Here is a 20,718-nt window from a genome sequence, read left to right as displayed (position 1 = left end):
ATTGGTGTTAGCGAAAATTTATCAAACTGCAATGAGATGAGACAGATGTGAGAAAGGTGACAATCTTTTCGGTTTTATATATTTTTTAATCACAATACTCAATCCCCACTATCCTTTTAAAAACACATATCAATTGTTGGAAAAAATGTATTTTAATAGTTAAAACATCTATCTTTTATTTTTATGCATAATAAATACGAAAAATCATGAATTCATATCAATCCCTAAAATCAATTATACAATGCATTCGATCTGTTCAACTCATATTTAATAAATAGAGCACCAATTTATCTTAGTTTTATTTTTTTAACAGCAAATTTCTTTTAATTTCTGTCGTCTGTGAGATTTGAACCCAAAACATTTCCTTCTCTAGATTTGCATGGTTGACAAGTCTTCTAGGTGGCCGGTAAGTCTACTGAAGGATTTACTGACTGTAATGTAATTTCAAAAAAAATCTATCTGTATTTATTTCCTGAAGAATGAAAACATAATATAAGTTCTAGGAATTCCGGAAAATAAAAACAGAATTTATGAAATTAAAAAATTCTAGAAAATAAAAACATAATATAACTTCTGGAAAGCAAAAGAAGAAAAGAAGTGTGTGATACATATTAACTTCGAAATATCAAATGAAGAAAAAGGAACGTTATCACTCTATGTGTTCAACAAAACATACATTCTGATGAACTTGCCCCCCTTTGAACTTGACTCAGCCATGCAAACTCGGAGGTCTTCATCACTTGAAATTGGAAGACGGTTACCTTCAATGTCATTATACTCAACACGGAAGTCTTCGTGTTCTAAATCCGTGAATCTCTCTGTCACTTTGTTGTGCAGGTCTGTGAATTTAGCTGAAAGGGGCAGTGTAAACTTGATCATATCATTGTACTCAACTTTTATTGTCTTCCCCAAATATTCAGACTTTAACCCCTCATTCTGCAAAGGATTACACAGTTGCATGAGAATAACAAATACATAGAATAACAAATGCATAGAAGAAATTATTGAATAAACTGCATAATGTGTAAAACATTGCATGAGAATAACAAATGCATAGAAATCCATAAGGGTCTAGAGAACTCTTAGGGGGCGTTTGGTTCGTGGAATGGAATGGAATGGAATTAGGAAGTTTTTCTTTGTAAAATTGATCTTGGTTGAGGGAGGGAGGAATTTGAAATCCTTCACTCTAATGAAATTTGTGACTATTTCAACATTCCTTAGAAATCCTTCACTCTAATGAAGGAATGGAATGGAATGTTGAAATAGTCACAAATTTCATTAGAGTGAAGGATTTCAAATTCCTCCCTCCCCCAACCAAGATCAATTTTACAAAGAAAAACTTCCTAATTCCAATTCCTACACATTCCACGAACCAAACGCCCCCTTATTCTCTTTGGGGTTGGGTACATGCAGGTGGGTGAACTTTCTTCTGTTTCAAGCACTAAAATCAAATATTTTGATTCAAAGGCTAAACCAACAAAATATATGTTGGGACTCATCCATCAACATGATTATATTGCAACTTGCAAGTTAAGAGTAAAGAAATAAACTAACCTCAAGTAAATCATGAATATGCTCAAAATCTTCAACATAGCTTTCTTTTGGTACAGGCGTGACAAATTCGATGATTCCAGCTAGTTTATTCCCAGCATCCTGTCCAAAAAACACAGGCAAAACCAACTGACCCTTGCCTCCTATATCTATAGAATGTTGATCTTCATGATTAAGCACATGATGTATTGTCCAATGGTCTGCAATCCTTGTTTGAGCTGCTCGGCCAGCTATCCAGTTGCCTACACTTGTTTCTAATCCAACAAAGCGATAACGATTTTCAAGACATCTCCTCCTGTAAACCTGAAGTCCTTCATCCGGAGTTGACATAAAGGTTTGGTCTGTCAACATAAGATTGCATCCCATGTCCTCTGAATTAGAAGGTGTGCATGCCCAAAATTGAAGCAACCCTGATCCATTGCGGAAATTAAAATTCCTAAAAATTCTGTTGATGGACTCCACAATAGGAGCTTGTCGGATAAATATGATTATTCTGATTCCCCGGATATTGACCTGGTTCCGGGAATTTATAGCTTCCATGGTACTGTATTGGCAAAACAACAGTACTGTCTAGATCGCGTTAGAACAAAAAAAAAAAAAAAAATCACCGTGTCCAAAAACAAAAAAAAAAAAAAAACTTTTCTTTACTCACATGCCATTTAAACCACTACACAACTTGAACCCACAACCTAACCGGGAGAAACACACCCGTCATTTACACCTTGAAATCACTAGGATCGATACAAACCCTTTCGTAACAAGCGCAAACTCAACGCCAATTAAAAAAAAAAATACTCATAGCACCTCGCCATCGCTCAGCCCCATGGGTTATTAACAATAGTTCTTAGTGGGTTCAGCAAACACATGAACTACATCAATCTTAACCCACAACAACAACCATCGAACAAACATATAACCCTAATAAAGAAGTTGGTGTCTGGTTTTATCTTTCATACTTTTTAATAATATCTTTAAGTTCAGTTCTCGATCCAATCAAATCTTTGATTTTCTCACTTCATATCTCTCTGATAAAAAAACCCTAGATTAACAAATAATTCTTCTACAAAAATCCTTAACCTAATTATATTATATTATAATAATAAACAAAACTCAACAGTAAATATAATTAGTTATTAAGTAAAAGTAGACTTACTTGGAGACTGTACTTGTTGAGTTAGTTGTATATAGATCCGGGCGGCGAGATTAATGATGTCGGAGCAGCATATGGATGCAGCGGATCAGATGCTGAACGATAAGAAGCAAACCGGAAGTGAGTACGGTTAGGGCTTGGTGATGCATCTTTATGAATATTTGCGTTGAAGTCTGATAGCACGTGTATCACCACCGATCGTGTTCGTTACCTTGTATGCGACAACTTCACCGCCGATCGTCTCCGTCACCTCGGATGGGACAGCTTGCTTGAGGAGACACTGGTTGTTCTTTTTGTTTTTCTTTTTCTAAAAGTTGTGACCTTTAGCCAAAAGGAGTACAAGTACAAATGTACAACTAAAGTGTTTTGTTCCCAGACGTTTCCTTTGGCCCTTTTTGTTTTGTGGAACTATTTCCATACAATTATCTTACTTTCACATCTTAGTTTTGTATGATAAAAAAATGTTGGGGTATAGGGCTTGGGTTGTGGTGTGGGTTGGGAGAAAACGCCCAAGCTATCACCCTTTGGGGCTTGGGTTGGAGCGTGGTTCTTGGGGCTTGGGTTTGAAGCCGGGCGTGGGGCGGGCTTGAGATCCGATGTGGCCACCTCCTATTCGCTGTTCACCGCCAACCCATGCCCCGCCATATCCTACGGACACGTTACTAGACGATGGGAGAGGGGGGGAGGGGAGGGGAGGGCTCGAACACAACGTGTCAACTCATGTTCCAAGCCAAGCCCCACCATACCCAGAGTCTAGACTCAAGGGTGTGTAGATATATATTACTTTTAACTAGTTTATTAAATATCTAGTAAATGATAAGATGTTATGAAATGGTCAAATCATCCTTATTATAAAAATAAGTAAATTCTTTTCTAGATCCTTCTGTTTTTTTATGATTTCAACTACCTTGATTCAAAAATTAAAATTTTTAACTTTCTGAGTACTTAGTTGGTAAACTTATAAACATTTGAGTCCAATTTTTATAACTACATTAACCAAGTTAATTAGTTTAAGTGTAGGGGTATTTCAGACATTTTACATCTAATTACAACCTTTTTGCTTTTAAAACTTTTGTTTTCCTTGCGTCAGAGGCTATTGACATACTTACTCGAGTTCAAAACGTCATGCATCGTAATGTTATTACCCCGAGATCTACATATTTAGTTTTTAAAAAGACTTACTTTTGTTATTTAAAAAGAGGTAACGATACAGCTTATTGTCTGTTTACCTTATATTTTGTAGGTCCCTCGGAGGATGAGGTCAAACCTTAACCTTGTTATGTTAAACACACTAGAAAGTGCGGAATCCAAGCTAGAGTGCAAACCGAGATGAAACAAGAACAAACACAAGACACACAATATTCACCGATTAACACCACTTGTATTAATACGTATGAAAGGTTCAGTTACAAGCTCAATGTCTACAAATCTGTTTTGCAAACTCTCTAAGTGTGTGTGTGTTCTCTGTGGAGTTTCTCTATTAGTGTCCAAGTTGTCTATCTCTTTTGTCTCTGAAAAAATGAACACACTACATGGGTATATATATACCCAACACAGATAGTCTGGTCGAAGGATCAGATAGATTGATTGAAGGATCATCTATCGACCTGAAACCTGTCGAAGGATCTACATATGCCTCGAAGGATGATCTATCGAGGTCCATCAACATCCATCGAAGGTTCATCTTTCGAGCTCATCGAAGGATCTAAACTATCCTTCGATGAGTCATCCTTCGACACAGACATGTTACAATCATGTACCAACTGTTTGTCCAAGTCAAACCAGGAGGATGGTTGACTTGGTCAAACTTACAGGACTAACAAAGACATCGTTTTACATCATGACCGAATACAGACAAAGTACAGACACAAGTGCACCAACAAACTCCCCCTTGGCTGTAGCTTTGTCTCGATCTTGATCATCTTTGATCTTTGTGTCTTCAAGACTCTGATGTCCTTTCAAGTCTTCAATGTCGGAGGATCTTCAAAGTTTTCACGTCTTGAAAGCAGAGAGTGTATCAACAAACTACCCGTATCATGTATGAAGTGTGTTGACAAACTCCCCCTTAACATAAGCTCCCCCTTGAGTTATGCTTGTGAAATACTTGATCTTTATGAATTGAGATCCTTGTGGTGTTGATGATGGTCAGCGGCAACTCGATCATTTTCATCACTTGAGTGCCTTCACGTCGTGTCTTCATTCCAAAGCTTGTCATCGACTATGTTCTCCTTGCCTTTAGAATCTGCACATGCAAGAAATCTAAACGCGTAATGAGAACAACTGCTTGGAACATAGTTAATATAAACAAATGACACACGAATGACCATGTCACAATCAAACACTGTCCGACAGTTTGAAAGTTTTACAAATTTATCAATTTTAGTTTCCAACTTTCAAAACTTGCAAATTTCGACCGTTTATGAAGATTTAGTCACTTTGGTTTTCGTTCAGGTTTCAGGCAACGAAGACTCGAGTTCCAACATCGTACGATCGAAAATAAAAATAAAAATAAAATCTTTTTGGCTTTTATAAAGTTTATATTAAAACACACTTAAAATCTTTTTGGTATTTTTGAATAATTGGAATGTAAAGACTGAAAGCAGTAAATAAATATATACAGACATTCTTTTTGCGAGTTTCGAGGGTAAGAGAATCATATCAGTGTACGGTCAATCCAAGACACTCTCTTTGTTCAGTTAGTTAACATTAAGATAAGCATCCTATAACAATTATCAGTATTGTTGTCCACTTAAGCTCATCTTATCAGATGTAATCATGGCGAGGGGATACATTAAGGTATGATTTATACTTACCGACCGGTGTTCATCCACATCACGACACATTCCCGTATCAAGGTATGCACGAGGGTTCATCTTACCGGTGAGTATACCGATTATCATCTGTTTGACCGTATATGATGTGAGATTCTCACTTATTTTGATTTGAAAACAAGCCCTATGTGATAGAATCACTTATTGATGAGGAACTTGATTTTCATATGCATGAGGGCACAGGAGCAAGTCCGTGAACAGGTCAGTACTTCCGTACAGCAGAGAGACGAACTTGACTCCCGGATAAATGTGATATTTTATCACTTATTTGTTTGGACATGTGATTGTTGATCACTTATTGAGGTCGTATGCAATATGTACACGTATGTATAGTATCATGGAAGATCTAGACTTGCGTCCCCGTTATTTTTCGGTAAAAGATACAACCATGATACCCAGATGATAAGCAGCATAAAGACCGAATATTTCAGAACCTCGACAATCTATCAAACGAAATTTCGGTACTAAGACCATATGCCAATGAATGGTTCCCACCTGGTCTTCAGTCGGTTTAAGTTTATATCACCCTGCACACTTTAAAAAGATTATGAGCCTACCGATACATCTTACATAGAGCTGCTTATCGTTTTTCATTTAAGGTTTAAAGAGGTTTGGATAGACCACTGATGTACTATCATATTCTCTTTTGCTCGCCAGGAAACTCATTTTTGATTTTCTATTGTTTTTGTGTTTTTGAAATTTTTCAGTGTTTTTGGATTTTCAGATTTTGGATTTACTCCCCCTAAAATCAATAAACTAAGATAAAATTTAAAACACAAAGGTATTTACAAAAATGATTTTCCGATGTTGGTTTACTCTTGCTTGACCTTAATGCCGTTTACCAATAATAAAAAGTCAAATCTTGATTTGTCAAATGCTTTGGTAAAAAGGTCGGCACGTTGGTCATCACTGTGGACCTTAACAACATCGATTAGCCTTTTCTCAAAGCAATCACGTATGAAGTGATATTTGATTTCGATGTGTTTGGTTTTTGAGTGCTGCACAGGATTTCTAGTGATCTGTAATGCAGCAGAATTATCAACGTAAATAGGAGTAGTTAGGAATTCAAAACCGTAGTCGCGTAATTGTTGTTGAATCCAAAGAACTTGGGAGCAACAACTTGAGGCAGCAATGTATTCAGCTTCGCATGTTGATGTAGCGACGCACGTCTGCTTCTTGCACTGCCATGTGACTAGGCGATTTCCTAAAAACTGACATCCAGCCGTTGTGGATTTACCGTCGATTTTGCATCCGCCAAAATCAGAATCACTGAAAGCGACCAATTCAAAGTTATTATCCCTAGGGTACCATAGACCGGTGTCTGGGTAACCCTTCAAATAACGAAAAATCCTTTTGACAGCTGCAAGATGTGAGGCCTTCGGATTGACTTGATATCTGGCAAGCAGGCACGTTGGGTACATTATGTCTGGCCTTGATGCTGTGAGGTACATAAGAGATCCGATCATTGCGCGGTAGTATGAGGGGCTAACAGCTTCACCCTTCAAGTCTGGAGTAATTCCGTGATTTATCGGCAATGGGGTACCAATGGGCGTTGCATCAGACATCTGGAACCGGCTCAAGATGTCACCAACATATTTAGTCTGATGAATGAATATCCCAGACTCAGTTTGTTGCACTTGTAGGCCCAAAAAGAAAGTCATTTCCCCCATAGCACTCATCTCGAATTTATCCTGCATAATGCGCTCGAAATTCCTACACAAGACATTATTAGTAGAACCAAAAATAATATCATCAACATATACCTGTACCAGTAGAAGATCTCCATCTTGATCTTTGATGAAAAGAGTACAATCGATAAGCCCTCTCCGAAAACCATTCTCCAGCAGATAATTAGATAAGGTTGCATACCAAGCTCGCGGTGCTTGATGAAGACCATAGAGAGCTTTGTTGAGCAACCAAACCCGATCGGGATGGATAGGATCTTCAAAACCTGGAGGCTGTTCGACGTACACCTCTTCTTCAACCACACCATGTAAGAATGCACTTTTCACGTCCATTTGATAAACCTTGAATCCTTTGAAGGACGCATAGGCTAGAAAGATCCGAATTGCTTCAAGACGTGCAACAGGTGCATACACTTCGTTGTAGTCGATCCCTTCAATCTGACGAAAACCTTGAACGACTAAACGTGCTTCGTTCCGGATAACAACTCCGCGGTCATCCTTTTTGCATTTAAACACCCAACGGGTTCCAATCTTCTTGTAACCAGCAGGTTTCTCTACGAGTTTCCAGACACCTAGCTTCTGGAATTGTTGCAATTCTTCCTGCATTGCTTCCACCCAAGAGTTATCTTTCATAGCTTCTTTCCAAGTTCTTGGCTCTTCCTGTGAAACATAACACGCGAAAGACCAATCGTTTGTTGCCCGGATTCTCGAATTGCTGCATACAGGCCTGCATTGTTGTTGTTCCGCAACATGTTTCTTGTTTGAATGCCACTTTGCACATTTCCTATGATGTTTTGTTGAGGATGGGTATTATGAATCCTTGTTTCAGTATTTTCTCGAACTGGAATATTTATACCCAGGTTGTTGAGATTGAGATCAACAACTAAATCAATGCCCGGAATTGACGAAGAGGATGATGCAGTAGCTTCAGCTGTTCTGGTGGCATCCACTGGAGGAGTACCTTCCGAAGTACCATGAACTGCCGTTGTTGGAGCTTCTTGATCTGCATCTAGAAATTCATCATCCTCTGAAGATTCGTTCAATTCGGCAGCATCGTGAAAATCCTCATTGTCGAGAGCATTGTTGTTCACGGAAGATGGTTCTTGATTGACAAGAATTGGACGAACCACCGGTGAGACTGTTGCATTGTCACTCTCGAAAAACATCCTTGCCGCAGCATTTTCTTCAATGGCTTCAACATTGATCGAATTGAAAAAGTCATCGTACTCAAACATCCAAGGCTGACCAGGACATTTGACTGGCAAAGTGTGCCTTTGTACTCTGACCTCAGACCATTCCTCGACCCTTTTTGTCTCTAGATTCCAGACTCGTAAGTTAGGGGTGGCATACCCAAGAAAGTATCCCTCAATTGCTTTTGCCCCAAACTTTCCATTAGGATCGATCATTGTGCATGGAGCTCCAAACGGTTCAAGATATGACAAATCTGGTTTCCGTTTGTTAAGAAGCTCAAAACAGGTCTTGTTGTGCCTTTTGACTGTAAGGACTCGGTTCAATGTGTAACATGCAGAGGCCACAGCTTCAGTCCAGAATGGAATGGGCAACTGCGACTCTACCAACATTGTCCTAGCAGTCTCGATCAATGTGCGGTTCTTACGTTCAGCGACGCCATTTTGTTGAGGAGTATAAGCTGCACTAAATTCATGAAGAATACCCTTTGAAGTGCAGAACTCCGCCATGGCATGATTCTTAAATTCAGTACCATTGTCGCTACGTATCCGCCTAACCTTCAATTTATACAAATTCTCAATCTGAACGATCAAGTTTTTGATAATACCAAAGGTTTCACTCTTGTGTGCCATGAACGCCACCCAAGAAAATCTTGAATAATCATCAGTAATCACGAGACAGTATTGATCATTTCGAATACTTTTGTGCTTGACTGGACCGAACAAATCCATGTGCAAACGTTCAAGAGGAACTGCCACCATGTTGATTTTCTTAGTAGGGTGCTTCTTCTTTGTTTGTTTACCCTTTTGGCACGAAACACAGACGTCTTGAAGATGGAAATTTTTGAGAGGAACACCATTCACCAATTCATTTGAAACCAAATGATTCATTTTGCGTAAGTGAATGTGACCCATTCGTCTGTGCCAAGAGATTGAGTCTTTTCTGTGGCTTTAGAAACGAAACATGTTGCTTGTGCAGACGTAGTAATAGCCTGGCTCATATCAAGGATGTACAAATCATTTATCCTTGGAGCAGACAAGAGAATCCATTCTTTTGGGATCTTGAAGCCGGGTTTCAGCACATAACATCCATTAGCATCAAAGTGTACTGAGAATTGCTTGTCACAAATTTGAGAAACACTAAGAAGATTGTGATCAAGCTGTTGCACAAAGTTGATCTTATCAAAGCTGACAATCCCGTTGGATATCATTCCTTCACCCGTAATATAACCACCCTTATCTCCAGCAAAAGCAACATAACCTCCTCTAATAGATTTGACGTCGTAGAGAAGCTTCATGTCGCCTGTCATGTGCCTGGATGCCCCACTATCAACAATCCAGTGACTACTGATAGTTCCACCTGGAACACCCTGCACATGAACTCAATTGATTAGTTGGAGATGGGGACCCAAGCCATTGTGGTCTTGGGTCTTCCATTTTCATCAACAACAATAACTTCTTGTCTTTGATGATTTGTAAATTGTGATGGTCCCCCTGATTCAGTAACCATTTTTGGTTTCCAAGTCTGTTTTGTTTTACCAGGGTTATTCTTTAAAAGTTGAACTTCATGGTTGTCAGAAGTTTTTGAATTGCCTGGTTTTACAGAAACAGATGTTTTGTTAACCACATCGGTTTTAATCACCTTTTCAATTTTCTTGACCCATTGGCGTTTCTGTTTCTTTTCCCTTTCTTTTACAAGGCGGGGATCTTGTTTTACAGAAACAGATCACTTACGGTCAGTTTGGTCACGGGGAACATCAACTTTTCCTTTTTGTTTATGAAGATAGGGACAATTTCGAATTATATGTCCAACTGTTCCACACTTAAAACATGATCTTCGTTCAACAAACCCCGAAGTATCATATGATCGTCTAGCCGATGATGATGAACTTTGTGATCCCGAGGTACTAGATTTTGAACTGCTTGGTTCATTTCTTTTCTGTACAGTAGCTTTCTTGACAAAATCTAAGTTAGATTTGTTTTCAAACGTTTCGATTTTGTCCGTTCCCGTCGATTTCACAAAGTTAACATTTTTGTTCTTCTTTTGATTCGGCTTCTTTTGTGCTTTAGCCGGTGATTTTCCTTTTGGTTTGGTGTGATTTTGCTGTTTTTGCACTGTTGGTAATTTCTTATTGACAAATTGTTTTCGAATTTCGGCCTTTGGAATAGGAGGACACTGTGTAACTGTAACATGTGGTCATGTCTTTCCCAAAAACTTACTAGTCGAATTTTCAAAGACTTTATTGGTTAAGGATTGATTAACATTCTTAATAGGAAAATCTTTGTCTGAATAAATTTTATCATCACCAACAAGAGTGTACAGCAAGTTCACACTCTCCGACTCTTTTTCAGACGAGGACTCGATTGCAACAGTCTTAGCGGGTTTTGCAGGAGGATTACATAGAATGTAATTCTCGAGAGGTATATCCTCATCTTTGACTACCGCATCAGACTTTGCTAGAATAGCATCATCAGATTCATCATCAGAAGAATCAGCATCCTCAATAATGACAGGAGGATCCTGATTCAGTTCAGCAGAAGACACACATGTATCTGCTGACACATCTGAATCTGAGGATACTTCTTTCTTGTATCCGAGTCCTGTTGCAAACTCCTTCACATCGAGAGGAACAGATGGTTCAAAGAAAACTCTATCCTCCTCATCAGGCATTGCATCATAATTGTGTCTCACTGGTGGTGGACATTTCTTGTAACCTATGCATGTGACATCCCGCTTCTCTTTCTGAACGTCAATGATGTGATCCAACACATAGCTAGAACTCAAATAACTGTCTAGCTTAAGTTGGATCGCCTCACTTTCGGTTTTCACACAAGCCATCTCTTTTTGCATAATCTCAAGGCGAGATATATACAAATTAATGTCAGTTTGTTTTCTTGAAACCATTTTTGTCAGTTCGGTTTTATCTTTCTTAAACTTTTCAATTACCGACTTAAACTCTTTTTCATGGTTTTCGTAAAACATGTTGGCTTCGGTGCATTTGGAAAGATCCACAGTCAACTTCTGGTTGTGGATGAATGTCACATCATATTTCTCTTGCAAAGCCTCGTGTTTGCTTTGCAAGTTACACCACTCATCCTTCAATGAAACATGTTTGTCTTGCAAGTCAAACAAACTAGCTTGTAAAGCATCATGTTTGCCTTGCAACTCAGACATGTTTGCTTCTAAATCATCACATTTAATACGCAAACTATCACAGTTATCACAATTAATAGCAGCGGGTTCATCGACACATACCTGACTTGATGAACTGTCGACATTAGCCATAAAGGCTGAATGGAGAGAAGACGAAGAATAAGCAGCTTGATCCACCAAAATAGATCTTCTATCAGTTCTTGCTGCAGCTTCCTCCAAAAGCTCATCAATATCTGCGTCGACTGACGCACTTGATGTCTCACCCACATGATCATCGCCTGAGCTCGAGGATTCTTCATCTGAACTCCTGCTATAACTCGAAGAGTCTTCATCCTCAGAAGATTCACCACCATTGGCGGAAGATTCTCCACCCCTGGTGTGAACTAGATCCTTCACAACTTCAGCAAAACATGCTGTTCCATCTGGAGCATCACCACTTAACTGAATAGACCAGTCACAACCTTCATCAACTTGAACCACAAGTGCCTGGTTGGCATTTGATGGTCCCGCTTGGCTCTGGTTGTTAACAGGTACCAATGTGCGCTCATTGTTCCTTACTTGGTTCTGATTTGCCCTGTTCCCTTGACCTCTGAAAGGGTTCTGGTTTCCATGTTGAGATGGCCTCGTACATTCACGTTTGAAATGGCCACGTTCACCACAATTAAAGCACTTAACAGCCTGCTTATCGAACCCATACTTGGTGTCTTTCTTGCTTTCCAAGCTGGTTCTGCCTGTTCTTTCCATGAAATCCTTTGCTCGTCTAACGGCACTGGCAAAGGCCCACTTGATGTCCATCATCTCCATCTCCTCCTTATCGATCTGCTGATAGTCTTCTTGTGTCAGATTAATGTTACCAATCTGACCTTCCACTAGCCCGCAGTACGCACTCACTAAAGTGTTAAGCAGCTCCATGTGTTCCTTTGCTACTTCCACACTGACCTTTGAGAAGCTTGAAGTGTTGAGCCGTACTGTATCTGGCTTTGATTGCTGACCAGCAGATGATGTACCTCCATAACATGCTTGAGCAGGAGGAGGTGGTTGTATTGGATTTCCATACATGTCTGTGGTGGGAGCTGGCTTAACAGGGACTTGTATCTGATTGCCATACATATCCGTGCTTGTAACAAAAGCCGTCTGAAGTGGAGCATGTGAACCAGGGTTGCTTGGCACAATGGATCTTGCAGAAGAAGTACTTGAAGTTCCGTAATACATTTCAGGATTTTGTGGCACTGGAACTCTTTTTGCTTTCATGGTTTCCTCCTGATCCTTGTTCTCTAAAAGCTGCACGAAGTCGTTGATGTTTGTAGTAGCCAAAACCCCGTTATATTTCAAAATCTCCAAGAAACTGTTCCATTGGGGAGGCAACGCATCAGCAAACTTCTTCACCACCTCTGCTGTAGTTGTTACTACTCCAAAATTGTTCAACTCGGTAAGCAAATGATAAAATCGGCTTGTCATATCTCCCAAAGACTCCTTATCCATACACGTGAAACCGTCGAATTCTTTCTTGAGAAGATCATGACGCAATTGACGTGTTGCTTCATTCCCTACCCCTCTTGTCTTCAACGCGTCCCACAACTTCTTTGTTGTCTTGAAGCTGACAAACTGGTGATAAATATCCTTGCTTAAAGCCTGAGTGAGAATGGCGCACGCTTTCTTTTCCAAGTCATACGTTTTCTTTTGATCTTCTGGAAGATCGGCAAACGTAGCAGTCGACGAAGCAGCAACCTCTATAGCTTGATCGAAATCTGTGGTGAAACGTATCCACAACTCTGTATTTTGACCAAGAACATATGTACGGAATCTGTCAACCCAACCCGGATATTCGTTTAAGTGCATCAACTTTGGAGGTCGATTCAAACTTCCTGTTTCGCTTTCGCTTAAGAGAATACTTTGAATGCTTGGAGTTTGATTCGATACGAATGCCCATTGACCGGTTGATATGGCATTAGCTTGTGAAGATGTCGACACCGGAGATTCGGCCCATGATGGAGATAAACTTGTACATGTGTACTTTCCACTATCTGGAGCCGGAGTTCCCCACCAACTTGGATTCATCTTTTATGAAATGAATTCCTGGAAATCACACTCAAATCGACTAAAAAGTTACAAATGACCAGCCGAAGGATCCTTGATCGAAAGACCTGAAAAACACAAACTTGTTAAATCTAAACAGACCAAAATCGAAGGATCAACACTTGTTCGAAGTATCAACAGTGTTCGAAAGATCACTGTTGAATTTCGAACAATGATTTCGAAAGATTCACAATTGAAAGATCCTTATCTTTCGAATATATATCCTTCGAATAGATTCCCTGGATCGAAGGATAAGTCTCAGACTTCGAAGGACTGTTCGAAGGATGATTATCTATCGAACCTTCCTTTGATCGAAAAATGATCTTTCGACTTCGAAGGATATCCTTCGAACACTACTGACACAACTGACACGAAAAGTGACAGGTTGGTGAAAAAGGTGATGGGTTGGTAGAGATCTTTCGGCAGAAAGGTATGGTCAGACCATACTTTTCACCAAACCAGGATTTGACCAAAAAAATATGCTTAAAATGGAAGGTCCTTATCCAGAATCCGATCACCGGAGTAAGCCGGAATTTTGACCGGAAATCACCAAGTTTCTTAAAAACAAGTTTTTAAGTTACCCAACCCGTTCTTTAACACACCCGCTTAGTTTAGAACACGTTTTTACGTCAAGAAATGCAAGAAAATCACTAAAAACGGGTGCTAAACCAAGTGAGTTTTGTCCAAACACTCCAAAGTCTTGTACAAACTCGGTTTTAAACAAGGAAAAGAGCCACGGCTCTGATACCACTTGTAGGTCCCTCGGAGGATGAGGTCAAACCTTAACCTTGTTATGTTAAACACACTAGAAAGTGCGGAATCCAAGCTAGAGTGCAAACCGAGATGAAACAAGAACAAACACAAGACACACAATATTCACCGATTAACACCACTTGTATTAATACGTATGAAAGGTTCAGTTACAAGCTCAATGTCTACAAATCTGTTTTGCAAACTCTCTAAGTGTGTGTGTGTTCTCTGTGGAGTTTCTCTATTAGTGTCCAAGTTGTCTATCTCTTTTGTCTCTGAAAAAATGAACACACTACATGGGTATATATATACCCAACACAGATAGTCTGGTCGAAGGATCAGATAGATTGATCGAAGGATCATCTATCGACCTGAAACCTGTCGAAGGATCTACATATGCCTCGAAGGATGATCTATCGAGGTCCATCAACATCCATCGAAGGTTCATCTTTCGAGCTCATCGAAGGATCTAAACTATCCTTCGATGAGTCATCCTTCGACACAGACATGTTACAATCATGTACCAACTGTTTGTCCAAGTCAAACCAGGAGGGTGGTTGACTTGGTCAAACTTACAGGACTAACAAAGACATCGTTTTACATCATGACCGAATACAGACAAAGTACAGACACAAGTGCACCAACATATTTTCTATCCTTTTTATGTTTGAATGGGTTTTTTTTTTTTTAAATTAATAAATGAAAAAGATACACATAATGTAGCTAAAATAATTTACCCATTTTATTTATAATACATACACTCAAACGTGTTCTCTCTCTCCCCCTCCACCACCATTGCCCTTGCACCATTAACCTCCATCACCACCAGCATTACACAACCACCAGTGCCACGACCTCCACCATCTCCGGCAACCATAGCCACAACTCCCACAACCTCCACCACCAACAACCACACCCATAACCCCACCCACCTCTTCTCCATCTATCTCTTCAAATCCCCACCTAACTCCACCCTTACCACTCCATAACCACCACCAACGCTCCTGTTAACTACCATCGCTGCAAAATCGAAGAAACAAACAAACCCTTGCCACCATCTCAAATCTGTAACATCTCTATCTACTCTGATCTCTCTCTCTCTCTCTCTCTCTCTCTCTCTCTCTCTCTCTCTCTCTTCTCTTTCTACCTTTCTTTCATATCGGTGGTAGTGGGCTTAGGGTTTTCGGGTGGAGGTCTTTTCTTGTAGATGGTACAGTCATAGGTTTTTCCCGATTCATTCTTGCATGAATTGCTGAAAGCGAAAAGAAGTTCATCAAACTTTAAGCGAATCATTCAAACCAACTCTTCAAATTAACGAGTTTTTCTTTCTCGAATATTCAACTGCCCTATTAATTCTTTATAACGCACTCTATTTTTTTTTGACAAATAAGCCAGCAACCGTTGACGTTTTCCCAGAATTTTCCGCAGACCTCTCTGAGATAAATAGTCTTTTTTGTGCAATTCCAAATGTGAATTAAGTCTCCGTATCTTATTGGTGAAACTTACTACTTGAAATTCAACAGATCCTCTGTTTTCTTTGTTTTCTTCTTGTTCTTGCGATCGTTGCAGTTGATGGCTACGGTGATGGTTGTGGTTCTTAAAGGTGATGGTAGTTAGCGTGCGTTGATGCACTTCGTGTGGATGTGGCACAGTTCGGTTCGTCGAATATCAAGAATCACATTATTAACATCCTCCTGATAATTATGTGTAAATGGAGTACAACAGCCTGGAACAAGAGTCTTCTAACTACAAGTTGTTTGATGACATGAAATAGAGTATACAATCTAGAAGAGAATCGAAATAGGATAATTACCTATACATCGAAATAGAGGATGTTTACTTTGGACTATATGTTTATCGAAATAAACAACATAAAGTCTATTTCGATATATATGTATAAAAGCTATTTCGATGTGGAGGAGTCCAAGGTTGTTTCGATATGAAGCTTATGTCCATGTTCTATTTCGATGTGAACAAGAGGATAAGGACAAAGCTATTTCGATAGCACCATGTTTGTTTCAATGTATTTCATGTACAACTGTTCTATTTCGATGTAAAGGTATACTGGATGGACTATAAATACAGCATACCCACACTCTGTGTCAGTAACACAAGAAGAGGGCACAATTTTAGTGAGAGAGAGAGAGAGAGAGAGAGAGAGAGAGAGAGAGCATCAGCGTAAACCCTTGTAACAACACTCTGCTGAAATACACATTGAGTTTTAAACAGTGAAACCCATCTTGTGTTTATGTGTGTTCTTTGCTTAAATTTGCATATTATCAAGGATTCCGCACTTGGTTACATGTTAAACAACAAGGAATAGGCGATCTAGATCCTCCTCTAGGGACCAACATTAGTGTGGTTGTCGGGGGTGATGATGTTGCAATGGTTACAGTTGAGGTTGATGTGGTTTGTGGATGTCACGACTTGGGTTTAGAGAGAGCTAATAGATAAAGAAAGGTGTTTGGAGAGATAGAGAATAAATATAACAGAGTAAAAAAATTGAACTCAGATAGTTACAGATTTACCTGCAACTAGGTATTTAGATGGTTAAAATTTTGAATTTTAGACTTCCATAATTAAAACCATCAAAACACAAGTGCTCAAAAAGAATTTATTGAAAATAAAATATAGGCTCCACATCACCGGCCCCCTTTCTACAATGGTTGTGGCTATCACCACCATTATAGGCAACAGATCTGGTGTAGTTTGGACATTATTAAAAAACAAGCGTAAAATTTTTCTATTCTACATTAGCCATGGAATAACAACATAAGGTGAAAATTCTTCAACATCATCCATAAATATAGACACTCCTTATAACCCTAGTTGGATATTTGAATTTTCGTTATGCAAATCTATTTAGAACTTGAAACAAAACTATCGTGTTAGATTAACTTGTGATGAATTATTTTGAAATTAAAAGGATGAATATCGAATTACAAGATTGAAATCAAACTACGATTCCAAGTTTCTAAGTTTTATCACGTTTAATACCTCCAAGAAATGCATCCATGTTCAATGTTCATCAACTTCCATGTCGAGTTGTACGTCGGCGTCCATAACTTTTACACATATAAAAGTTTTTTTTTTTGGTGTGTGGGCATGTAAGATGTAGAATGTAATGTAGCTTCATTTTATTTTTAAGATATGGAAAAGTAATGATATTTATTTTAATATTGTGAAATGTAGGGCAAAGTGACTTGTTATAACCTATTGTGGGTTTGTGTATTTAGAGAACCGCCAACACATGGAAAGGCCCGTCAAGGCCCAATAGTATAACTGAATCACACACATGGATCATGAGGCATAAAATGACTTGTTATGACCCATTGTGGATTTGTGTTGTGTATCCCAAACAACCCACCTAATACATGGTAAGGCCATTAAAACCTAAAAATAAAGGAATAACACCGTGGACCATAAGGCCTAAAAGGACATGTTATCACCCATTTGTGAATTTATGTAGCCATGATGACCCCAACACATGACATAGTCTCACAAGGCGTAATAGTATAACAAAATCAAAAAAATGGACCCCATAAGAGGCACGGGTGTGAGAATGGCTGGCATCGCAGGCATGAGAATGGCTGACCGCCATCTCGTATGCGACAAATCGACCCCATAGGAAAACGGTGATCGGAAAGCTGTAGGAAAATTGTGGCCGGGACTTTGTCGGAAATAGTAACTTCTTTTTTTGTCGGAAATTTGTTGCCAATTTAGTCGGATACTTGTCGGAGATATTTTCCTACAAGGGTTTTTCCACAAACGTATTTCTGTCGGAAATTGGTTGGAAACGTTGTTTTCCGACAAAAACCTTGGTCGGAAACAAGACAGTTTTTAGTAGTGAAAGGGGTACAAATACATGTACAAGTCCACCCACTATATGGCGTGAAAACATTGGTACTGCCTATTTAGTTGTCAATCTAGTATACGAAATATCTTGAGTTGTTTAGATTGCAAATATTCATGTAACCTTTGGTTTTTATATTCCACATTATTGTAACCTTTAAAGAAACGTTTACGTCCGTGGCATTAAAATGTGTGTATATCTTTTAAAACAACTATTGCATACATAATTGAAATTAATTCTTTCAAAACCCAATATTTTATGCAATTGGTATTTGTATATTGTATAACATGATTGTGATACCACATGTAAAATTGATTCTACATATGATATCATCAACTCTTTTAAAACCCAATATTTTATACCTTTTTTCAATATCAAAACTCCATTATCCTAATTAGTACTTACAGCTGAGACAATGAGTCACTTACCTATGGAGTCGTCTGATTCTTTTAATGGTTGTGAGAAATAAAGCAGCTCTCCTTTCTTCAGTTCTGGTGGGATAACCGATCCAAGAAGACCCCTATGCTTGTCACAAATTCTAGCTTATTTAACTGAGCAACTCCCCCACTTAACCCTTCTCAGCAAGATCACGATTTCTTAAATTTTTTCCCGACAAAATTATAAAAATTCATGGATAATTTTTTTAATTTTATTTTTTTGTAGTTTTTCAGTATCTTTCTTATTTTTTTTTAATATTGGCAACTAATTGACTTTTCATATATATTCTTCGGATTTAACAGGTAACTAATTTCAAACACCCATCTAGAACATGATGAAAACTAGTAATATTTTTAATATTCTTCTGTATCCTTAATCATTCAAAAAAAAATTATAAAGTGAGCAATAAAACTACTGTATTTGTCACAAGTTGACAGTAAAATTGGTGTTAGCGAAGATTTATTAAGCTACAAAGAGACATGTGTGAGAAAGCTTTATTTTTTTTAATCACAATTCATTCCCCATTACCCTTAAAAACACATACCAATTGTTGGAAAACATGTATTTTAATTTTTTTAAACATCTATTTTTTAATATATAATAAACGGAAATAATCATGATGTCAATCCCTAAACTCAATTATATAATTAATGCATTCTGTGTAACTGATGTTTAACAGAACTCCAATTTATCTTAGTTTTAAGTTTTAACTGATGGCCTAAAATTTTATTACTATAATTTTATACTAGTATTCTACTATTATATTCAATTCTACTTGTTGCCCGTTTACCTTCTATTTTGATGTAATTTCTAATCAAGTTATATGTGGAAAAATTCTACTTAACCAGGTAAAATAGCTATATTGTAAAATACTATATTTGAAACCATATAAATGGATCAAGTAATATATAGAATTAATTACCGCAGTGTTGTACATGATCCTGATGGTAAGGGTTAAGCGGTGTTGTTGCTCAAGAATTCGCCGTAGTCATCTAGATGAAGCTTCGTCCGTCTGTTAGCTTTCCATAATATTATTTCCATGGCCTCCAAAAGTCGCTCTTTATGCTTTCTGATCTTTTGTTATAGTGGTTATGAAAGAAAGAGGACCGGCATATGTACGTGGAGGAGGAGAGGCGAATACGATAGAGTACCGGAGGAGGAGAAAGCAAACGCCGGCCGGACACGAGGGAGAGAAGGGATTGTGAGTATATAAGAAGACCAAGGTGTGTGTATTTATAATAGAGAGAACTATAGAATACACGCTTCATGTAATTTCATGCAAGTGTCGTGGAAATTTCATGGTGGTCTTACTTATACTATATTTTGAGTTCTTGTGAATGTAAACACATAACAGTTCATGGAAATTTTAACGCGTAAAGGACTCCCAGAATTGAGAGAATTTTTGTGCCCGGAGAATCTCAGGAGTCAGTTTTCCACCAATAGAATATATTGTTATATATGTGTGTTTTCTTCTCACTATATATGATGCTAAAAATTCTGATAGCTCGCTGCATAATTCACTTGCATCTGTTGATTTATGTAAAAAATGCGCATACCGGCTTATTTTTCTCTTTTTTATTAAATTATCAATACACTTAGTGCAAGTATTTTATTCAATTCTTATTAATGTATCTACAACAGTTGGAATAATAATAATAATAATAATAATAATAATAATAATAATAATAATAATAATAATAATAATAATAATAATAATAATAATAATAATAATAATAATAAATAGATTAAAAAGAGAAAAATACTTTTTTAACGGGAAGAAAAATCACATGGCTATCGCTGTCCCAAACATATAAACAATAAATGCTGACAATGATATGTTCGCTGACCATTAATTAAGAAAATGCAGAAAAGAATAAAAAGTTGACTAAAATATAGATCAAGTCTATCTCATCTCATGATGAAAGCAATCATTGATCAAACTCAGAAAGCTAGGGAAATTGAATCCATACAAGTTTGTATCTACAATGTACAGTCCGATTAACATGAGGAGCTTATATGAGGAGCTTATATATTATTTTTTTA

General features: G+C 38.0%; 1 protein-coding gene across 5 annotated transcripts; it reads right to left on the bottom strand.

Moving 5' to 3' along the window:
- Nucleotides 1-544: 544 nt before the first annotated feature.
- Nucleotides 545-20,179, bottom strand: LOC110923255. 5 transcript variants are annotated; one of them, XM_035986667.1, is made up of 5 exons: nucleotides 18,666-20,179; nucleotides 2,913-4,960; nucleotides 2,705-2,796; nucleotides 1,555-2,121; nucleotides 545-936 (listed from the first exon to the last, which is right to left on the bottom strand). In XM_035986667.1, the coding sequence occupies exons 4-5, from the start codon at nucleotides 2,089-2,091 to the stop codon at nucleotides 655-657; spliced, it is 819 nt and encodes a 272-aa protein (XP_035842560.1). In that variant the 5' UTR covers nucleotides 2,092-2,121; nucleotides 2,705-2,796; nucleotides 2,913-4,960; nucleotides 18,666-20,179; the 3' UTR covers nucleotides 545-654. The 5 variants fall into 5 exon arrangements, with proteins under 5 accessions (XP_035842560.1, XP_022023094.1, XP_035842561.1 ...); XM_022167402.2 differs by having other exon boundaries at nucleotides 1,555-2,117; XM_035986668.1 differs by having other exon boundaries at nucleotides 1,555-2,095.
- Between the last annotated feature and the right edge of the window lie 539 nt (nucleotides 20,180-20,718).

Source organism: Helianthus annuus, chromosome 17 (genome assembly GCF_002127325.2).
Source record: "Helianthus annuus cultivar XRQ/B chromosome 17, HanXRQr2.0-SUNRISE, whole genome shotgun sequence".
NCBI lineage: Eukaryota > Viridiplantae > Streptophyta > Magnoliopsida > Asterales > Asteraceae > Helianthus > Helianthus annuus.
The sequence above is the reverse complement of the archived record's forward strand: the minus strand, read 5'-3'. Positions and strand labels throughout refer to the sequence as shown.